The sequence below is a fragment of the Canis lupus genome, chromosome 20, assembly GCF_048164855.1.
Source record: "Canis lupus baileyi chromosome 20, mCanLup2.hap1, whole genome shotgun sequence".
In the NCBI taxonomy this organism is placed as follows: domain Eukaryota; kingdom Metazoa; phylum Chordata; class Mammalia; order Carnivora; family Canidae; genus Canis; species Canis lupus.
Genome location: NC_132857.1, coordinates 43623796 through 43647081, shown reverse-complemented (window position 1 = coordinate 43647081; position 23286 = coordinate 43623796). Strand labels below are relative to the sequence as shown.

The window sequence follows — 23286 nt, the reverse complement described above, 5'->3', positions numbered from 1 at the left end:
TTTTTTTTTAAAAATTTTATTTATTTATTTATGATAGGCACACAGTGAGAGAGAGAGAAGCAGAGACATAGGCAGAGGGAGAAGCAGGCTCCATGCACCGGGAGCCCGATGTGGGATTCGATCCTGGGTCTCCAGGATCGCGCCCTGGGCCAAAGGCAGGAGCTAAACCGCTGCGCCACCCAGGGATCCCCTAACATTTCATTTTTAAACAACTTATCCCTAAAGAAGTTACCAAATATATTACAAAGAATTCTCAGATTTCTCAAATATTATTTTCTTATATTTTTATATAATTCTCCCTGTATATTTTCAAATCTTTACCTCTTTCTATATATATTGTATATACTGATTTTTTTCCAAACTATTTGAGAATGAGTTGCTTACAATATGTCATCCCTTAATAATTTTGTGTCTTTTTCCTAAAAACAAGGACATTTTATATAAGTAAGAGTCAAATCGTCAAAATCTATATAAATGTGATATATAAAAAAAATGTGATATATGCAGTGGAGTGTTTAGGAACATTTGAAATAAAGATGTTTCTAAGAAAAGTCCTAGAAAAAAAAAAGGATCCAAATCAGGCACTTAACAATACAGCAATATTATGTAATCTGTGATTTATTCAAATTTCACCAATTGTTCTACTAACATACCTTATAGCAAAACAACAAAAAAACCTTTGAAAAACAAAAAAAAAAAAAAAACCTCCAAAAACCAAAACCAAAAAAACAAAACAAAACCAAAAAACAACAAAAAACCAAAAACCCAAACAAAAAACCTCCCTTTATAGTCCAGAATCAAAAGGTGCATTTAGTTGTCATGTGTCTTTCATCTTTTCTTTTCCTTTCTTTTTTGAAGTAGTACAGGGCTGGAACTCAATTCATAGCCCTGAGATCAAGACCTGAGCTGAAATCAAGAGTTGGATGCTTAACTGACTGAGCCACCCAGGTGTCCCTTTTTCTTTTAAATCTGGAACAGAGTCTTAGTCTTTTTTTTTCTCTCATGACTTTGGCCTTTTTGAAGATCAGTTTCTGAAGGTCATTTTGATTATCAGTTATTTTGCAGAATGTCCCTCAATTTGAATTTGCGGCTGCTTCCTCATTCCCAAATTCATAATATACATTTGGGTAAGCAGTGCTACAGAAGGGATATGGGGTCTTCTCACTGCACTGTGAGAGGAACCTGAGGTCCACATGTCAACACAGTCCTGGTGAGGTATACTTCCCATCACTTGGGTAAGGTGGTGTCTGCCAGGTTCCTTTGTTGTGAGGTTATTATTTTTTTCTAAGGGTCTTAGGAGGAGATCATATTATCTGTAAACAGAAAATTTTACTTCTTCCTTTGCAATTTGGATGCTTTTTATTTCTTTTTCTGGTCTAATGGCTCTAGGTAGAACTTCGAGGACAATGCTGGCTGACATGCACCTTTTAAAATCTGTTAAGAATAAACTTAACAGTGAGATCCCTGGGTGGCTCAGTGGTTTAGCGCCTGCCTTCGGCTCAGGGCGTGATCCTGGAGTCCCGGGATCGAGTCCTGCGTTGGGCTCCCTGCATGGAGCCTGCTTCTCCCTCTGCCTGTGTCCCTGCCTCTCTCTGTCTCTCTCATGAATAAATGAATAAAATCTTAAAAAAAAAAAAAAAAAAAAGAATGAACTTGTAGCCTAACGTATAGATAGATGGTCTACCCAGGGATATGTCCCATGTACTCAGGAAGACTATGCATGCTGTTGTCAGGTAGAGTGTTCTTTACATGAGACGGATGTAGTTGTGTTTAATTCTCCATTTCTTCACTTAACTCTTGCCTGATTGTGGCATCCATTATTGAGAACGGGGCACTAAAGTTTCCAAGTATTATGTGATGGTCTTTTATCAGGTAAGCAATTATTAGGTTCATATAATCAGGTTTATAACAATTATACCTTCTTGCTGTATTGAATTTCTGTATCTTGAAAATTTTTTGGATCTAGAGTCTTAACTTTGTTTATTGTTAGCAATAACAACCCCTATTCTCTTCTGGTTACTATTTTCATGGAATATCTTTTTGCATTCTTTCATTTTCAATTCATTTGTGTCGTTGGACTTAGAGTAAGTCTCTTATAGACAGCATAGTTAGATCAGGTGGTTTTATCCATTCTGCCAATCTCTGTCTTTACAGTTAAAATAACGACTGATAAACAGAGACTTACCTTTGTCATTTTGCTGTTTTCTATATGCCTTCCAGCTTTTTCCCACACATTTCCTGCATTACTGTCTTTTGGTTTTACTCAAGTTTTTGTAGTAAAATGTTTAAATTCCTTTCTCATTTCCTTCTGTATATATTCCCTAGGTTTTTTCTTTTTGGTTGGGGGGGGTGCTTACCTTAGGTATTACACCTAACATCCTAAAGTAATAACACTCTAATTTGAATTTATACTAGTCTAACTTCAATAAAACTCCGCTCCTTTATAGCTCGGTCCCCACGACTTTTGTTTGCTGACCTTTATACATTGTGTGCCCCAAAACATAAACTACTAATTATTTTTCTTTTTTTTAAAAAAGATTTTATTTTTTTAAAAGATTTTATTTATTTATTCATGAAAAAGAGAGAGAGGCGGAGACACAGGCAGAGGGAGAAGCAGGCTTCTGCAGGGAACCCAATGTGGGACTCGATCCTGGGACTCCAGGATCACACCCTGGGCCAAAGGCAGGCCCTAAACCGCTGAACCACTCAGGGATCCCAAAGATTTTATTTATTCATGAGACACACACACACACACACACACACACACACACACACACAGAGGCAGAGACACAGGCAGAGGGAGAAGCAGGCTCCATGCAGGGAGCCCGATGTGGGACTCAATCCCGGGTCCCCAGGATCACGCCCTGGGGCAAAAACAGCACCAAACCACTGAGCCACCCGGGCTGCCCTACTAATTCTTTTTTTTTTTTTTAAGACTGATTTATTTTATTTTAATTAATTAGTTAATTTTCAATGTTCAGTTTCCTTTAATGACCCCCATCTCCCTGAAGGGCAGGTACAGGCAGCTAGGCGATGACAAGAGACGTTTACTTGAAGATCTTGCCCTGATTGAAGGTTTTGCCCACATGCTGGAAGGCCACCTCCCAGGAAAAGTACTCTCAAACCAGCGTCTGGGTCTCTTCACTGGCAGGATCCAGTTTCCGCCATGTATAGGACTCATAGTCCACCTGCCAATCTGGAATCAGCTGAATGGCAAGCTCCTGGCCTTGGAAGACCCAGACTCCAAAAATGGAGCTGCTGTTGTTGGTTCCAAAGAGGATGACACTGGCAAAGGCATTCTTCCTTAGCTTGTCCAACCGTTGGAACATTCCAGTGATGAGGTTATAACTCATAAAGGTCTGGGTGAGCTCCTCAGGGAAGCAGTACTCAGCATACCACAGGGACCAGCCATCCTTATCAAAGTGCTCCCAGAAATACGGCGGTGCCACAGTGAGAGTGTCCTCATTGGAGTACTTGCGCTTAAATTCGTCCAACGCAAAGGTACTCTTGGGCAGGTGAGCAAAGGGGTCTTTGGCCTTTGGCTCAGCAGCCAGTGCCTGCTCACATTCATCCATCTCCTCCTCAGGAGCAGGGGCAGCAGCCTTTGTCTCCTCTTTCCGCTCAGCCTGGGGCTTCTGCTTCTCTTCCCGAGGGGTGTCCTTTTTAGGTTCTCTGCAAACTTTTTAGCATCACACTGGGCCATCTTCTCAGAGTTTCACCTCCCCCAAACAGCCCGGAACTGGGGCTGCTTAATGTAGGTAAGGAACCAGTGTGGTTGGCAGTGGGGAAGGCCTGGCAGAAAGAAGGCTCCAGGACCTGTTTATACAGCCACAACAGGGTGCAGACAACTGTGATGTCAGCCAGTGTCACACGTTCACCCACCAGGAAAAGTCCTCGTTTTCAAATGAGTATCCAGGGGTCCCAGAATTCGCCTTACTTCCTCCTTTGCATTCTCTGTGGCCTGCTTGTTGTGGTGCATGATGCCTAAGATAGGAAACAGCCAGGTACTGGCTGTGGGCACTATGTCGCTATCAGCAAAGCACCCACTGCACCACCTGGGCTGCTGCCTCTGGAGTACTTCCCCACAGCTCCTCATTGTTCACATAGTAGGCAATGGCACTGCTCTCAAACACACAGAATCCATCGTCACCTTCAAATGCTGGAAACTTGCAGGCAGGAAATTTACGGAGAAATTCAGGGGTGTGGTTTAGCCAAAGTGGAAGTGGGGTGGTGCGGAGAGCACGTAGACCTGAGCCCCGCTCTACTGAGCAGCAATGAGAGCCTTGAAGGCCCTCTAGTTTTCAGGATATGTGTACAGGGTCCCGGCTGCCATGGTGATTCCACAGAGAAAGGGGCAAGATTTTATTTATTTATTCATGAGGGACACAGAGAGAGAGAGAGAGGGGCAGAGACACAGGCAGAGGGAGAAGCAGGCTCCATGCAGGGAGCCTGACGTGGGACTCGATCCCAGGTCTCCAGGATCACGCCCTGGGCTGAAGGAGGGGCTAAACTGCCTAGTCACCCGGGCTGCCCCCTACTAATTCTTTTAAGTGCATTAGTCTCTTAAATTATGTAGAAAACAAAATTTGGAGTTACAAATCAAAGTTATAACACTACCTTTCAGACAATGTTTTAAAAAATATTTAAGTGCATTAGTCTCTCAAATTACATAGAAAGTAAAAAGTAGAGCTATGGACCTTTGGTACAATACTACTAGTTTTTAGGGATCCCTGGGTGGCGCAGTGGTTTAGCGCCTGCCTTTGGCCCAGGGCACGATCCTGGAGACCCGGGATCGAATCCCACGTCGGGCTCCCGGTGCATGGAGCCTGCTTCTCCCTCTGCCTATGTCTCTGCCCCTCTCTCTCTCTGACTATCATAAATAAATAAAAATTAAAAAAAAAAAATACTACTAGCTTTTATAATTGCTCATGTATTTAACTTAAATGAGAACTTTATTTCTTCATATAGCTTTGTCTTACTATCTAGTGTTCCTTTTATTTCACTCTGCAGGACTCCTTTGAGAATTTCTTGCAGGGTAGGTTTCAGTTTTTATCTGGGGATTTTCATTTCTACCTCATTTTTGGAGGGTAGTTTTGCCAGATACAGGATTCTTGGTTAACATTTTTTTTTTTCCTTAAGCACTTTGAATACTCTGGACTGCTGCCTCTGACCTCCAGTTTCTTTCTTTTCTTTTAAAAAGACTTTATTTATTTGACAGAGGGAGGGCAAGCACGAGCAGGAGAGTGGCAGAGGGAGAGGGAGAAGCAAGGGAACCTCAGGTGGGGTTCAAACCCAGGACCCTGGGATCATAACCTGAGCTGAAGGCAACTGCTTAGCTGACTGAGCCACCCAGGCACTCCTGACCTCCAGTTTCTGATGAGAAATCTGCTGATAGGGGCACCTGGGTGGCTCAGTGGTTGAGCATCTGCCTTAGGCTCAGGTTGTGATCCTAGGGTCCTGGGATCAAGTTCTGCATCAGGCCACCTGTGGGGAGCCTGCTTCTCCCTCTGCCTATGTCTCTGCGCCCCCCTCTCTCTGTGTCTCTCATGAACAAATAAAAAAATATATTTTTTTCTGCTGAAAATATTTTTGAAGATCTTTTACATGGGACAAGTTGTTTCTTTCCTGCTGTTTTTAATATTGTCTTTATTTTTTGAAAACTGATTATATTGTGTCTTGGTGTGTCTATTTTGAGAATTCTTATCTGGAGTTTGTCAAGCTGCTTGATGTTTCTATTCATATCTTTTATCAAATTTGTTAAGTTTTCAACCATTAGTTCTGCAAATATTTTCTCTTCTCCTTTTGGAACAACCACAATGTGTATGTTGGTCAACTTGCTAGTGTCCCACAGGTCCCTTAGGCTCTGTTTACTTTTATTCATTCTTTTTTGTGTTTTCTTCAGACTTGATCATTTTTACTATCCTGTCCTCAAGTTCTCTGATTCTTTCTTCAGCCTGTTTACATCTGCCACTGAACTCCTCCTGTCAACTTTTCATTTCAGTTATTATATTTTCGGCTCCAGAATATATTTCTGGCTTCTTTTTAGGTTTTCTATCTCTTTATTGGTATTTCCATTTTGTTCACACATTGTTTTCTTGTCTTTCTCTATATCTTTCTATAGTTCTTTGGGCAACCCAAAGATAGCTGTTTTAAGATCTTTGTCTAGAAAATCTGTCATCAGGTGTTTTTTTTAGGGACAATTTATGTTGACTCCCCCCCCCCGCCCCCCGAATGGGCCATGCTGTCCCATTTCTTTGCATGCCTTGTGGCTCTGTTGAAAACTAGACATTTGGATCTATCAGTGTGGTTACTGGATATTAGATTCTTCCCCCTTCCCAGGCTTTGTTGTATTCTGTTGTTGTTATGGTTTTTGTTTATTGACTGTTGCAGGCTGTCACTGTGTCAAAGATTGGCCTGAAGTATACCCCTGAGGTTTTCTTAGGGTTTGGCTTGTGCCTTTCCCTGGGCATGTGCTCTATATATTCAGTTGCTTTTGTCCTGGTCCTTACTGTGTGTGTCCTGGTCCCAAAATAGATTCAAAGAGAAAAATGAAGGGAGGAAAAACAGGGTTCTAGCCCTTTAAGTCCCTCAGAAGTGTGTGTGTATGTGTGTGGGGGATAGAGAGATCTGCAATAATGTGGGGAGGTGCAACAATAATGGTTACTGTCCCCTTTTCTACACCTCTGTGATCAGAAGCAGAGACCTAGGATGATAACACAAATCCTTTTTATTTGAAGGACAGGGTCCTTTTTGACCACCCTGGCTCCTCCTGTAAGCTACTCTAGGAACAACATGCACAGTTGCCTGTCAGGGGTTGGGGGTAAAAGATAGGCAGCTGCTATTGGGGTAAAAGCTGAATTTGACTGAATTTAATTGCAATTTATCACCCAAGCTTTTCCCTGGCAGTTCCAAGCCTTCAAAAGATTCTAAAGCTTAAAACTTACATCAGACAGTTTCTGCCAGTACAAGTATTTCTAGGTAGAAAGACTCTTGATGCTTCCTACTCTGCCACTTTTCCTAGAATCCTCTCTCCTCTGGTGATGATTCTTGCCTTGTGGTTTCCAGGTGGTGATTTTCTAATTTTATCATTCTTTCTATATTTATTAGTTCACATTTTGCTGTAAAGAAGAGCTTCACTTTCCCCCCATTTATTCATTTATATCAGTATGGACTCATGGATTCGATTTTATTCAATGGGTGATCATCCATTTCTAATTATTTTATTCCCAAAGTATTCATGGCAGGTCCTGTGTCCCCTGACACATCTCCAACATCCTTTAAGGTACTTCATTACTTTCTGGCTCAGCAACATGTTCCAGAATCATCTTGTACTTTTCCCTGAATGAATCCTGGCAACAGCATTTTCACTAAGGAACCCTGGTTGCTTTTAGCAGAGAATGGTATTTAGAAACTACCATTTGGGAAGTAGGTGTATCCCATTCTTTTTAGTACATACACTTAAGATATTTTCCTAAATGGTATAGTAATTTATTTAATCAGTTTATCACTGTTGAACATCAAGATATATTTAGATTTTCAATGTTATAGCAGGCAAGAATATCTGTGTATACAGATTTGTTTACTGTTTGTAAATGTTTGTTCCACAGTTTTTACTGGACAAAGTTCTAGAAGTAAATTTGTGGATCAAAGGCTATGTACCTTCCACATTAAATGTTCTTTAAATTTGAGTACAGTTGACAGTTACATTAGTTTCAGGTGTACAACACAGTGATTCAACTTCTCTATATGTTATGCTATAATCACAAGTAAAGCTACCATCTGTCACCATACAGTGCTATTACACTTATCACTGACTATATTCCTTATGCTGAGCCTTTCACCCCATGACTTATTTATTCCATATTACTGTATCGTCTGTATCTCCCACACTCGCCTTCATCTATTTTGTCTACCTCCCCATCTCCCTTACCTCTGGTAATCATCAGTTTATTCTATGTATTTATAGGTCTGATTCTGTTTTTTGTTTATTCGTTTTGTTTTTAGCTTCCACATGAGTGAAATCATATGCTATCTGTTTCTCAGTCTGACTTATTTCACCTAACATATTGCCCTCTAAGTCCCTCCATGTTGTTGCAGATGGCAAGATCTCATCCTTTTTTGTGGTTGAGTAATATTCCATTGTTGTAACATTCCATTGTTTATACATATCACACCTTCCTTATCTATTCATCTACCAGTGTACATTTAGGTTGCTTCCATATCTTGGCTATTGTAAACAATGATGCAATAAATACAGAGCTGCTTTTTTGAATTAGTGTCTTCATTTTCTTTAGATAAATATCCGATAGAATTACTAAATCACATGGTATTTCTATTTTTAGTTTTTTGAGTAAAGTCCATACTGTTTTCCACAGTGGCTGTGCCAGGTTGCATTCCCACCAACAGTGTACAAGGGTTCCTTTTTTCCCCACATCCTCACTGATACCTGCTATTTCTGGTCTTTGTAATTTTTGCCATTCTGAGAGGTGTAAGGTGACATCTCATTGTGGTTTTGATTTCTATTTCCCTGATGAGTGATGTTGAACATCTTTTCATGTATGTCCTCTTTGGAAAAATGTCTATTGAAGTCTTTGGCCCAATTTTTAATTGGATTGTTTGTGGTTTTGGTGTTGAGTTGCTATGAGCCTTCTACATTTTCAGAAATGGTATTAAACTGCCTCCAAAAAGAGTTCTATCAATTTGCAGTGCCACCAGGAATGTACAGGAGAGTTTGTAACTGGATAACTCTGCAAATTATTAGTCTTCCTAAAATTTCCCAATTATATAGATAAAAAATATTTTTGTATTTTCATCTGAATAATGGCCATGGGCTATTTAAAGTTTATGAGCTAGCCTATGAATGACGTTTGCCCTTTATATTCTGCTATGATTTTGTCATGTGCATTGAAATATTTATTCAGTTCATCTTTAAAAAGTATTTATTAATATTTTCTTTCAGGATTTTATTTTAGTTTACATAATCTCTATATCCAATGTGGGGCTCGAATTCATGATCCCAAGATCAGGAGCTGGATGCCCTTCAGAATGAGCCAGCCCGGTGCCACTAAAAAATATTTTTAAAACCTTTCAATGCTGTAAACTTTCAAGTATATAAAAGCAGAAAAACAGAATTAACTTCCATGAACTCATCACACAGCTTTGATTGTGTTTTCCCATTTTGTCCCTTCTAAAGAGTTTTTTTTTTCTAAAGAGTTTTTAGCAAATCTCAGATATCACAGCATTTCACTTGCAAATATTTTAGTATATAATTATTTTTAAATAAATATTTTTATCTTTTTAAAAAATATTTTTATCTGGAGGAACTATGATTTTTTTTTTAAAGTGGGCTCCACACCCAGCAGGGAGCCCAACGTGAAGCTTGAACTCACGACCCTGAGATCAAGAGTTGAAGATCCAACCAACTGAGCCACCCAGGCACCCCAGGAACTATTATTTTTTTAAAAAATTGTCACACTAACATAATTAACATATTTAAATATCCTCTCAATGCTGAAAAATGTCTTTTGAGTGTTTAATATCCAAGGAAGATCCACATGTTGCATCTGATTACAACTCCTAAGTATTTTTAATCTATGAAATACTCAGCCTTCATCTCAAAATGCTATGTATTTTTTAAATAAATAAGGCCATTTGCCGAGTAAAATATTCCACGGTTTGTTTTTCCCCCCTTCCTATATTTTCTGTAAATTGATAGCTAGATTTAGTGGCTTGGTTAGATTTAGGCTCAGTGTTTTTGATAAAATACATTGTAAGTGATGCTGTGTACTTCCTTCTATACCACATTAGGAGGCAAATAATATTTAGTTGACCTTCTTTCAGAGATCTTATAATTGATCAGTTCCTTCAAGTGTTCTCTGCTTAATCTATTTTAAATTCCCCATAAATCTTTTTCTAATGTTCTTGACATGTACTGATGATTTTGATCCATTATTTTAGCGAGACTTCAAAATGGTGATTTTTAAATTAAACCATTGCTTTTACATTTATTAATTGTATTTCTTCTACAATAAAGAGTATTGTAATGTAACCTTCTGGCTACACTAATAGTTCATGTGGAAAATGTAGGAAAACTACTCAATTTTCTTTATCAAATTTTAGATCTAGTATATCTTGATTTTTTAAATTAAAAATATTTTGAATATGCAAAAATTGAAAAATAATATTTGCTACTGAAAGAAATAGCACGGACATAGAGAATCTTCAAACTTCTTTACTAATCTGAGATTTCAAATTCAAAGTCAAGCCTTGTAAGGTCCATCTTATTTGACTAAAATGTTGAAAAGTCTAAAAATTATAATAAACAAAAGAAGCATCTTACCTGAACAATATTGTCTACATTGCTAAATTCCACACACTTCTGCCCTCTCTGGTGATCACAGTAATATTTGTTTTGTTTCCACTGCGGGGGTGAGTGGGCTCGAGATTGTGGATTGTTTGGTACATTGAGCTGCATCATCACCATTCCTCCACCAGGGGGCGGAGGTGGCACAGCTGAAAATCAGAGTTGGGACACTGCAGTCAGTATGCTTAACCAACTACGGGTATCTTTAAACAATAAGGAAAATGGCAATAATTTCACATTTCCGAACAAAAACTTACTATCATATATGTGAGCCAGATTTAAGCCCTAGAGCTTCATGTTACAAGTGTTGTGTGTTTAAAAAGGCATTAATTAAACTAGGACTCTCTAGGCTTAAACATCTTACTTATTCTAAAAATAACAGGTCCATAGTTACTCAGAAAAGTCCAATTACCTACTACATGACCTAGCAGAGAGTAGCATATTTGAGATATTATCTATAAAAGTGTTTGATTTTAAAAATAAATTAGTTTTAAAACTGGCATTAAGTATTCAGAAGAAAAAGTTTGGGATGTAGGAATCAGTGTAATTTTAATACTCTGAATGTCCTGTAACTCTGGGGAAATCATTTAACCTCTTTTATTATATGTTGTCATCTGAAAAAGGCAGCAAAGACCTCCTTGGCTAACTTTCAAAAGTTCTGGTGATCACATACATGTACAAACACTTTGTTAATTGTATACTAAAGATAAACAGACTATTCTGTCTCCTGTGTACTAGTCTGCAGTACTACTAGTATTAGGCAGGTTTGTTGCATGCCACTCATCCCTTCAGGGTAAGGTATGGTAGGATTCTTTGCACCACAGCCACCAAAATGGTAGTTTCCAGTTCCCTAGAAATACAGCCAGCCTGACCGGCTAGGCAAACCACAGAGGGCTGACTGCTTAGGTACATTTTAAAGCTCTCCTCAACCACAGCAGCCTGTGCTGGATGCACACCAAGAGTCATTTATTTGATAATCACTAATTGTTTCTCTCTTTCTCAGAGATTTACATATGTCAAGAAATCATTGTAATAAAATATGGTGTCATGATAAAGAATTGTGTAAGACACTACGGAAGCAGAAAAAAGAAGCAACAAACTGTGGCTTAAGGACTAGAGAAGCCTTTGTAGAAGAGGTGATTTTTGAGTCAAACGTTAAGGATGACCAGGATTTTGGCAAATAGAAGGTGGATGGGCATTCCAGGCAGAGGGAGGAACAGGAAGACAAGTATCTTTGGCATGAAAAAGCATGGTACTTTCTCAAAACACAGTTTGGTTTGACCTGAACATATAAGTATAAATAGGAGGCTTACTTGCTAGGAGTTTGGATGGGAAATCCATGTACCTTTCCAATTCAGCGGAGTGACCTAAAGAGACTTTTGTTTCAGGAACGTACTACTTGAAGAGAGAGAGAGTGTGTGTGTGTGTGTGTGTGTGTGTGTGTGTGTGTGTGTGTTGGGGAGGAGGAAAGTTGGTTGTGGGGGAAATATGAAATCAGCAAGATACTTGCTGCAAATAAGATGTGAAAAGACTGACCAAGAATGGTGGCAGAGGGGAAGGAAAGAAGGCATGAGATTTGAGGGAATGGTGGCAGCATGAATGTAAAAGGAGAGAAGAGAGGTGATGACGACTTTGAAAACTGTTCTGGTCCCTAGAAAGGAGGTGAGGTGAGGGGCGCAGGAAGAGGGAGAAGTATTAAATCTAAAGTGCCTTTGACACAACCAGGTAGGGATGTCCAATAGGCAGTTCACTATGTAGCCTCTTGGGAGGTGCTGGCAAAAAGCAGTTGTTGGAATCTGGGAGGTGAGTGCCTCACCTAGGGAAAGCATGAAGATGAAGGAAATGATCCCAGAGAGAATCAGTATTTATGAGGTGGGGAAGGAAGGAGAGTCTGAGGAAGAGAAACAGGATAGCAGTGTGGCAGTAGTAAAGCAGAAAAGGAAGAAGTATTCAGCAACTGTCAGCTCTGAATTTGCAAGGCATCCTAAATATCTTGGGTATATCTCAGCACATAACAAGGTGAAAACTGTGTTCTAGAAATGCCTACAAATGACTGCTTTTTTTCTCAGTTATTATTATTTTTTCTCAGTTATATTCATACCTGCACATTGGTGGCTTTGAAGCTGCTGGGAATTGCATGGTGAAGTAGTTCGAGGAAACTGTACTTGTTCTGATCCTGGATGTTGCAAGTAACCTACTGATGAGCTATGGGGGAAAAAAATCAGACAAACATAAAAACATAGCAAAGGGAGATGGAGAAGACTGTAAAGATTCTTTGAAAGAACAATCGTACAAATTTATTTAAATGAAATTATTTTCCAGATTGAGTAGGAGTAAAAATAAAATCTAACTTTATTGTCCATAAGTTATAATTATTTTTTGGATAAAAGTCTCTTTATGTTTATGACAATAATACTAATTCAAACATTTTTTTTTAATTAAAAAATTTTTTAAAGATGTTATTTATTTATTCATGAGAGACACACAGAGAGGGACAGAGACATAGGGAGATATAGGCTCACTGCCGGGAGCCTGATGCGGGACTTGATCCCAGAATTCCAGGATCATGACCTGAGCCGAAGGCAGACACTCAACCACTGAGCCGAGCCACCCAGGAGTCCCAATACTATTTTTTTTTTTTTTTAAAACCACGAAGAAACTACTCCTAATTTCATTGCCCTTACTCTTTTTTTTTTTTTTTTTTTTAAGATTTTTATTTATTCATGAGAAACAGAGAGAGAGGCAAAGACACAGGCAGAGGGAGAAGCAGGCTCCAAGTGGGACTTAATCCTGGGTCTGCAGGATGACGCCCTGGGGCAAAGGCGGTGCTAAACCGCAGAGCCCCCGCCCCTATTCTTTTTTAAAAAGATTTTATTGAGAGCAAGAGAGAGAGAGAGCACAAGCTGAGGGGCAGAGGGAAAGGAGAAACAGACTCCTTGCCCCGCAGGGAGCCTGATTGCATGACTCAATCCTTAAACCCCGGGATCATGACCCGACACCAAAGCAGACAAACTGAGCCACCCAAGCACCCTCATTGCTCTTACTCTTGTACAACTTATTCTAAATATGACTTTTTAATTATTCAAAGTTACTTAAAAAGGAAGAAAATAACTAACTTTACAAAGTGAAAGGGCAATTTATTTGGATCTCACTGAGCTTTATTTTCGAAAAGAGAATATGCAATTTGACGAGATTCAGAAAAATGTTTTGTTGCTTAAAATATGTACTAAGAATAAAGGAAACAGTAAAACATAATTCTAACATATTCTAACATAAAAACTGACAAAATTAAAGGCTGTTAGTATAAAACTATTGTTTTTTTCCTATATTTTTCAAGTTCATCTTTGAGATTCAAGCTAATATGAGATCTGTCACAATAGATCTTTAAAGTTTTCTGTTTAGCAAATTCTTTGAGGAAAATAGTTTTAGAGTGATACTATAAGTTCTTTCTGAGAATTCTACAGTAATCAGAATTCCTTTTTTTCTTTTTCTTTTTTTAAAGAAACCTCCACACCCAATGTGGAGCTTTAACTCAGAACTCCATCAAGAGTTGCATGCTCCACTGACTGTGCCAGGCAGGCGCCCCTCACATAATCAGAATCTTAATTTATATATGAAAGTCCCATTAGTTACCAGTCTTTTTCCACCATTTAAACAAACTTTCCTTACAGAGTATAATTTCTTAATCTAACTTTAACAACTTTTTGCATTAAAAATATGTTAGATCCAACTACTGAATTATAAAGACTATAGGGAGATATGATGATACCATTGGTAAAATCCAAACTATGGGACACTCAGAAAGACAAATGTGTAAAAACAAGCAATATTTGTAGTTGGTAATATAAATATCAGTAATATAATAAAAAGTTAACTATTAAAATTTTCAACATGTGAATTTTTTTAAAGATTTTATTTATTCATGAGAAACACACACAAAAAAGAGGCAGAGACAGAGGCAGACGGAGAGAGAAGCAAGCTCCATGCCGGGAGCCCGATGCAGGACTTGATCCCAGGACCATGGGATCACGCCCTAAACCAAAGGCAGACGCTCAACTGCTGAGCCACCCAGGTGTCCCAATTTTTAACCTGTGAAACAGTGTTGTAGTTCTGTGGGTTTAATAAAAAACTTAGGAATTCCTATACTGAAATATTCATGAATGAAACGCTATTATATCTGAATTTATTTCAAAATTATGTGGGAAGAGGATGAAGTAGAGCTTTAGATAAGAACAGATGAGTCATTAGTTAATAACTATAGAAGTTATGGATACATGGGGGTTCAGTGCACTTTAGCTTACACTCATGTGCATTTAAGAATTTCTGTAATAAGGGACGCCCGGGTGGCTCAGTGGTTGAGTGCCTGCCTGCCTTTCACGTCCAGGGGGTGATCCTAGAGTCCTGGGATCAAGTCTCACATAGGGCTCCCTGCATGGAGCCTGCTTCTCTGCCTGTGTCCTTAACTCTCTGTCTCTCTCATGAATAAATAAAAATTAAAAAAAAAAGAATTTTGGTAATAAGTTAAATATGATTCTCTAATTCAGGCTGACAGTTCTTCAATTACTAAAATATTCATAAAGTTTTATTATTTATTATCTTTTTTTGGTGCCAGTAACTCATTGTGGTTCAATAAAAGGGAAAAAGAAAGGGAGGTAAAGAAAGGATTTCATAAAAGGTGATTTTGGACCATATGACAAAATATAAAAATAGTGCTTCCTGAAATTGATGTTAATTATGATTGGGATGCCTTATGAGCATTAGCTAAGCTGTGGAAATAATACAACTCAAGACGTGGTTTGTAAACATGCTACTACTGGCAGAACATAAAGTTTCACCATAGGGTAGAGGATTTTTAGGTTCTGTTCTAACTGAGATACATGCCCCCGTGGGACATGCAGTACCCCCTCACCCTGATCTGTTCACTAAGTGCCTTCTACTGGCTTACTGAAGTTCTGAGGCACATGAGTGACAGGAAGCCACCCAGAATAGGGATAAGAATATTCAGAGCACGGAGATGAGGGAAATATCCCAGACTACTAAGCTACAAATTGCCATTCCACTTTACCACTTCAGTGGGTTTTAGTTTTATATAATGTAAATCGGTTTTCTAGTCCTAGATTACCCCTTAGGTAAATGAATTATAAAACTGAGTTCCAAGATTAACTTATCTCCTCCAAAAGACATGAAGACACTTCAAGAATAGACTGGGCAACGAGTAGCTCTCTTAAATTTCTTAAATAAGTGCTCTATTTTCAATTACCTTCTAATTGGTCTTTTACAAAGGCAGAACTAGAATAGGTCAGGGGAAAAAAAAGGAAAAGCAAATGAGTCAGCTTTTTAAATACCATTCTCACTTTAAAAATACAAATATTTCCATATCAAAAAAGAAAAACCATTTTGTAGTAACTTCAAAAATTCCTCCTTTGGAAGACAAGGTATAAACAGGGGACTTTTAAAAATAAAACACCAAGCCTAGTTCTTTAAGAAGTTCATGCTCTACCATTCAACAGGAAAATAAAGTATCAATCCAATGAATCCATTTGGTCCCAAGCTTCCTGAAAACCATGAATGTAAATTAAAACTAATAATATCACCTTTTTTTTTTTAAGATTTTATTTATTTATTCATGAGAAACACAGAGAGACAGGCAGAGACATAGGCAGAGAGAGAAGCAGGCTCCACGCAAGGAGCCCGATGTGGGACTCGATCCTGGGACTCTGGGATCACAGCCTGGGCCGAAGGCAGGCTCTCAACTGCTGAGCCACCCAGGCGTGCCATAATATCAACTTTTCAAATTAGAAAAGGTATTAGAGTCCACTGCAACAAAAACTGGCCTCGCCACTTCCACCAGTTGTTTTGCTATATTTTTTAAGAGCTGTTCCTTCTCATTCTATGGTTCAGTCCAGTCAAATTGGTACAAAACTGCCTCTATAGGATCAGCAGAGATTGATAAATGATGGTAAGGATCCAAAAGGTTTCTTCTTCGTTTTCTATAACGTTCATCTTGTTTCTAAGATGTTCTATGATAATTCATAGGTAAAACTTTCTCTTTTCTCTAGTCATTTGTTTTTGCATTCTTACTGTATTTTGGAATCAAAGCCATGATGGAAGAAACGATAAACACATTATATATTTTTAAAATCAGAACCTACCGTGGTCTACCAAAGTATGAAGAATTTTTAAAAATGTCCTATAACCTTTTATGAATGCTTAAAATTGGACTTTTAAGGGGTACTCCTGATGCCTTTTGATTAGATCATAGTTATCTATTTGATACACTATGAGTGGAAATTAATACTTGCTATTAAGATATACTCAATGGATATTCTTGCAAATTCAAGTGATGTTATATTGCTATTTTAATGGCTTTTGACATTTTAATTCTTGATACACTGGAAAGCACCATGGATTTGGGAGTCAGAAGGCAGCATGAGTTTACAAAACTCAATTTATTTGTAGTATGTCTTTGAACGTCAGCCCTCTCATCAATAATTATGTGATTAATACTTACCTTACCAAACTACGAGGAAAGATTTGGCCATGTAATTCAAAATACAAATAGTCAAATGCACATCTTCATTAGTGATCAAAGGACCAAATTAAAATGTGATATGTCTCTATTTATTAAATATGAAAACAAGAAAAACAAGTCAGTACCTACAAGGATTGTAAAGCAAAGGAAGATTTTTGTTAAAATGTACTAAGACTTTTTAAAACAAGACATATTTTTTATTCTGTTAATTCTCCTCTAAGGATTCTATGCCAAGAAATTGAGATTGCTCACTAAAATAAAGTGAAAAAGATGAATACGACCTGTACGTTCTTTTTTCTAGATTATTTGAGAGAGAGAAAGAGAGAGAGAGAGAAGGAGGATGTGAGCAGGGATAGAACAGAAGGGGAGGGAAAGGGACAAGCAGATTCTGTGCAGAGTGTAGAGCCTAATGTGGGGCTCTATCCCATGATCCCAAGATCGTGACCTGAGCCAAATCAATTGTCAAGACTCACTGGATTGAGCTACCCAGGCATCTGACCTATATGTTCTTTCAAATTTTATGGAAAGAAAAAAAAGAGAGAAATACGAATGTCACAACAGTCAACTTAGGGGTGTGGGAATATAGCTGATTCTTGACAATTTATACTATTTGGTATTTTCCAAAAAGGCACGTATACATTTTGTAAGTATAAAAAACAAACACTAAAAATATCTAATGAAAACCGACTGGGAAGTTTGACTTTTAAATGCTGTTTTAGGGATTTAATTTCAGTGAATGATCTGAATCTCCTTCAGAATTCCTCAGCAGATGTCAGAGCACAGCCATCTGGAAACAGTTCTACTGATCCTCTGCAACATAAACCTTCAATTCATTTGAGGGTCAGCTGCTGAGCCAAGTATGCTGTCTCCAGAAGAAAATATAGCTTTCCGCCTTATAACCTTTTTGCAAATCAAGGTGATTTCTAGCTTATGTATTTTTGTGATGACAGTACCTATGTAGGACAAAATAAATGAAACTCTCAACTAATTAGAATTTGACCAAACTATATGCTTAATTAATAAAAATAAATATCAAATAATTTTCACTGCACAGTATTTTAGGTTTTCCCTTAAATGCAAATGGCCAATTTTTCTTAGCTTTCTGGTTAAATGTTCATGTTTATACAAATACTCACTTATAGCTTACCTATTCCCAAATGTAAACTATTTCTAAAAACTCAATAGACTAAAAAATAGAGAAAAGAAAACATTTAAAAGACAAAACAAAGATAGGATAAGGCCACCTGAGATAAAATTGTTGCTTTCATTAAGCACTGAATTTAGTTTTGTGTTTCTTGGCAGCTAAGACAAAATGGTGAACCCAAAGGGTTATAAAACTCTGCCAGGATGATAAAAGAAGCAAGCATGTAAGCCTCTGCCAGATGCTGAATTCCAGACATATCATAATATATTCCATGATGAATTTAAAGCATGTAGTTAACTATAAAAGAATCTAGTCTTTTTAGTTCATATTTTACTAGGAAACTGAAGGACTGGGGTGGAAAACTGGCCTTAAGATAGGGTCATTTCCCATTAAATAAATAGACAGGCAGCAAAGGTACCTCCAGTAAGGGCTAACGTTTTCCTTAAAAATGAACTTTGAATTTTTCAAGTACTAGTATGAGAGCCAAAGTCCACTATAGTATTTCAGATAAAAGATGCCTTTGGGGTAAGCACTATAGAGGCAGCTATCATCAAACACAATCAACCATAAATGTATCTCTAGTGCTTTTGGGAGAATGATTTTGAGAAGGACCATATCCTGACCAATCTGCTAGGATAAACTCATTATCATTAAGCCCCAGCTGCATTACTGGACCTGTTGGATACATCACTTTAGTAGCTCACTGAAGTAGTAGAAAACATCTGCCAAACAATGATTTTAGCTTTATTATAGTTGATCCTGAGCTGCTCCTTCTGGCAATAATTTAGCTACTTATTACATCTGCTCTTAGAGTGATAACATAATATTGCCATCAACACTGAAGACGATACTTATACACCTATGGGATAAGCTAAGGAACACGGATACTGTTCCTCATAAAGCTTCATCTAATCTTTTAAAAATATAATTTCAAAAGATGAGATGCCAGAATTGTATAATTTCATATTATTTATTTATTTTTTATTTTAAAAAAGATTTTATTTATTTATTCATGAGAGACACAGAGAGAGAGGGAGAAGCAGAGACACAGGCAGAGGGAGAAGCTGGCTCCATGCAGGGAGCCCGACGTGGGACTCGATCCCAGGCCTCCAGATCACACCCTGGCTGAAGGCGGCGCTAAACCACTGAGCCACCCGGGCTGCCCTAATTTCGTATTTTTTAAAACAATATTTCACTTTTTAGAAATTGACTTCTAGCACAACAGCATTTCTGTTAACTGCTCCCTAGTGGAAGTAGTCAAACTATGAGCAGTAAAGAAACATCTTAAGAACATCTATCAAGATTTGGCAAGAAAGGTGAGTCTGGTATTTGAACCAAGATTGCTCCACCTTCCCACCCAACATGACCACTCTTGCCGCAGCTCCTGAAGTGGTGATTCCATGCCAGGATGGTAAACTGAGGACCCTAGGTTGTGGTCCCCTCACTCTCCACCAAATATTCAGCTCATAGGGGAGATAGGAAGTTATTCTGAGAGAAGCTCACCACTGTCTACATCTCTAGTTCCAGAGCTCTCACTCAGAGACTGTTCTGAGGAGTAAACTCCATAAAACCAATAGTACCTAATTTCACCCCAAAGAGAACTATCTTCAATTGCAACAGAGAGGTAAGAAGTTTGAGCCTACATATGCTGTCAAGAATGGCAGAGGTTGTGGTAAAGACAACTGGGAGACAATTCAAGATTCAGGCTAAACTGTAGGCCTGCTAGTTTGCAAGAGGATATCAGGTGAAAAAACAGCTGGAAGGAGTCTTCTTGAGGTTAGAATAAAAATCAAACACTGATCCCAAAAACTTTACCTTCAAAGGAGTCAAGTTTTGACTGGGTTACTTTGTAGAGCAATTTATGTACAAAGGCATTTTTAAAAACAATACAGCAACCAACTGGCAGAATTTAAGAGTTGGCTGTTTTAAGGAAGAGAGCAACAGAGTCCTACTAAAAACCACTGTCATCCTAGGACGACTGTGAGACTACCCAAAGCTTTTCTTGCTTGAGGAATAATATCAGAGGCTGAACTCTGGGGGTGGTAGAGTGTAAAGAGACTTCACTAAAATGATCCAGTAAGTCACTAAACAAAGTAAGCAAGCAGGGGTCATGGTGGCTCAGTTGATTAAATATCTGACTCTTGATTTCAGCTCAGGTCTTGACCTCCGCTTGGGAGTTCAAGATCTGTGGGGTTCCATGCTTGGCATAGAACCTACTTAAAAAAAAAAAAAAAAAAAAAAGACAAAAAAATAAAATTAAGCCTCCAAAGTTGTCATAATTTGTCATCTAAAATGTCTAATTTAAAAAGAGATACAGGGAAAAAATATAGAGCATAAAAAGGAACAGAAAAGTATGACCTATACATTAGATAAAAGCAGGGAATATGCAGTTTCTATGAAAAAGAACAGATTTTTCACATTCATCAGAAAAAGACTATTAAGTAATCATTATAAACAAGTTCACAGAACCAAAGGAAACCATGATTAAGGAAGAAAAAATGGTGACAATATCACATTAACTAATATCACATTAGAGAATATTAATAAAGAGAATATTAATAAAGACACAGAAATTGTAAGAACCAAAAGGATATTATGGCATTGAAAAATAGAGAAAATAAAAAATTCACTAGCAGAGCTCAATAGTAGGTGTGAACTGGCAGCAGAAAGAATAAGTGAACTTGCAGACAGAAATAGATCATGCAAGCTGAAGAACCTAGAGAAGAAAGAACAGAGAAAAAAAAGAGCCTCAAAGAAATGTGGGACATTATTAAGCACACCAAGACATGTATACTGGGATTATTAGAGAGGAGAGAAAGAGAGAAAAAAAAAAAAGTACAAGAAATAATGGCTGGAAACACTGCAAATTTATTGAAAAACAATGACTTACTCATCAGGAACCTAAATTAACTCTAAACAGGATAAACACAATAAGATCCAAAGAGACATTATAGTAAAAATGCTAAAAATCAAAGACAAATGGCAAGGAAAAAAATGACTAGTTACTGATAATGGAACCCCATTAAGATTAATAGCTGACTTTTCAGCAGATGTGAGGGAGGCCAGAAGGTAGTAGGATAACACATTCAGAGTAGTCAAAGATAAAAAAAATGTCAACCAAAATTCCTATATCCAACAAAGCTATTTTTACAAAAATGTAGACAAAATAAAAATTCGCACAAGTGAGTAACAACTGAGAGAATTTGTTGATGTCAGACGTACCTTACAGTAAATACTAATTAGAATATACATAAAATGATGGAGTGCCTGGGTCGCTCAGTTGGTTAAGCATCTGCCATCGGCTCACGTCATAATCCCAGGGATTTGGGATTGAGCCCCACACTGGGTTCCCTGCTTGCTGGGGAGCCTGCTTCTCCCTCTCCCTCTGCCTGCCCCTCCCTTTGTTGTGCTCTCTCTCAAATAAATAAAGTCTTAAAAAAAAAAAAGAGTATACATAAAATGATAAAGCGTACCAGTATCATGGACTGAATGTATTCTCCTCCCCACATTCATATGCTGAAGCCCTAACTTCAGCGTGATGTACTGGGAGGTGGGGCCTTTGAGAAGTAATTAGGGCTAGATGAAGTCATGTGGGTGGGCCCTGGTCCAATGGGGTTAGTATTCTTTAGAGAAGAGACATTAGAGCTTCTTCTCACTCCTGCTTTCACATACTGAGGAAAGGCTATGTGACCACACAGCAAGAAGAAGGTAGCTGCCTACAGCCTAAAGGGGAGAGTCCTTGCCAGACACCAATCCTGTTGCTACTTTAATCAATCTTGAATTTAGAGTCTCCAGAACAGCGAGAAAATAAATTTCTGTGTTTAAGCTAAGTAGTCTATGGTATTTTGTTACGGCAGCCTATGAGGATGGATACAACCAGTACAGGAAATTATGTGATTGTACAAGATAGTAGAAATGCATATTTTACTTCCTTTCTTTTAATGGATTTAAAAAGCAACTGTATAAAAGAGTATGTATAGAATGTAACGTTGGGCCCATAGCATATAGAAATGTAACACATTTGTCAACAATAGCATAAGGGAAGTAGGTGGGAGCAAAGCTACAATGGGATGAGGAAATGTCTATAGATGGTATGGTAATAATTATAACAGGTACTTTTTTCTGTGTATGATGCTAGTATAAATAAGTTGATTTGGATACGTTAAGACTTACATGATAAATCTTAGAAAAGTCACTGAAAAATACTAAAAAAAAGTAATGAAATCATTAAAGAATTAAGATGTTACAATAGGAAATATTCACTAAATGCAAAAGAAAGCAGGAAAAGTAGAAATGGAGAAAAAACACATAAGAAAGAAAAAAAAGCAAAATGGTAGACATAAGCCAACTACATCAATAATGTTAAATCAGAGTGGATTAAACAATTAAAAAGCAAAGACTGTCATAAGAATAAAAAAAGGATTATACACTGTCTATAGGACACACACAGGAATAAAAAGATGGAAAAATATATCATGCAAACAGTGACCACAAGAAAGTTGGATTATATATTAATATCAGATAAGATAGACTTTAAAACAAAACATGTTCTGAAAGATAAATCATTTCATAATGAAAAAAGCATAATTCAGGACAATATAACAATTATAAATATACAATGTATCTTCACCTGTTACTGTGGATTCTCTGTTTCTCCCCTCATTTCTGTCAGTGTTTGCTTCATGTATTTTGGTGCTCCTTTATTAGGGGCTGATGATATGTTTACAAGACCATAAAGTAATCATTATAAACAAGTTCACAGAACCAAAGGAAACCATAATTAAGGAAGAAAAAAAAAATCCACAGGTAACATACTTAAGGTGAAAGACTGGGTGCGCTCCTGCTAAAATCATAAACAAGTCTGCTCTCACTACTGTATTGAACATTGTACTGAGGTTCTAGACAGAGAAATTAGGCTAGAAAAAAAAAGGTATCCAGATTGAAAAGGAAGAAGCAAAACTATTATCTTCACAGATGACATGATCTTATATATGGAAAGTCCCAAAAAATCCACTAAAGAAGTATTGTAACTAGCAAATCAGTTCAACAAGATTGTACGATACAATATCAATACAATACAAAATACAAATACATGCAACATACAGTATATACAAAAATAAATTGTATTTATATACAGTTCCATTGTGTGATCAAAATAAAATTAAAGCAATTCTACTATAGTATCATCAAAAAGAATGAAATGTTTAGATATAAATTTAAGAAAAGAAAAAACAAACTCTGAAAACT

The 23286-nt window shown here is 37.6% G+C and overlaps 1 protein-coding gene and 1 pseudogene across 15 annotated transcripts in view; both read right to left on the bottom strand.

Moving 5' to 3' along the window:
• Positions 1–23286, bottom strand: part of R3HDM1 (R3H domain containing 1) — a 129334-nt gene that overhangs the window by 6197 nt on the left and 99851 nt on the right. For all 15 annotated transcript variants that reach the window (XM_072789008.1, XM_072789009.1, XM_072789013.1 and 12 more), the window contains 2 exons: positions 12465–12568; positions 10340–10512 (listed from right to left, as the gene is read on the bottom strand). In XM_072789008.1, the coding sequence (XP_072645109.1) occupies positions 10340–10512; positions 12465–12568 (277 nt within the window). The remainder of the gene's footprint in view (positions 1–10339; positions 10513–12464; positions 12569–23286) is intronic.
• On the bottom strand, positions 1571–4348 carry LOC140611919 (elongation factor 1-gamma-like; annotated as a pseudogene).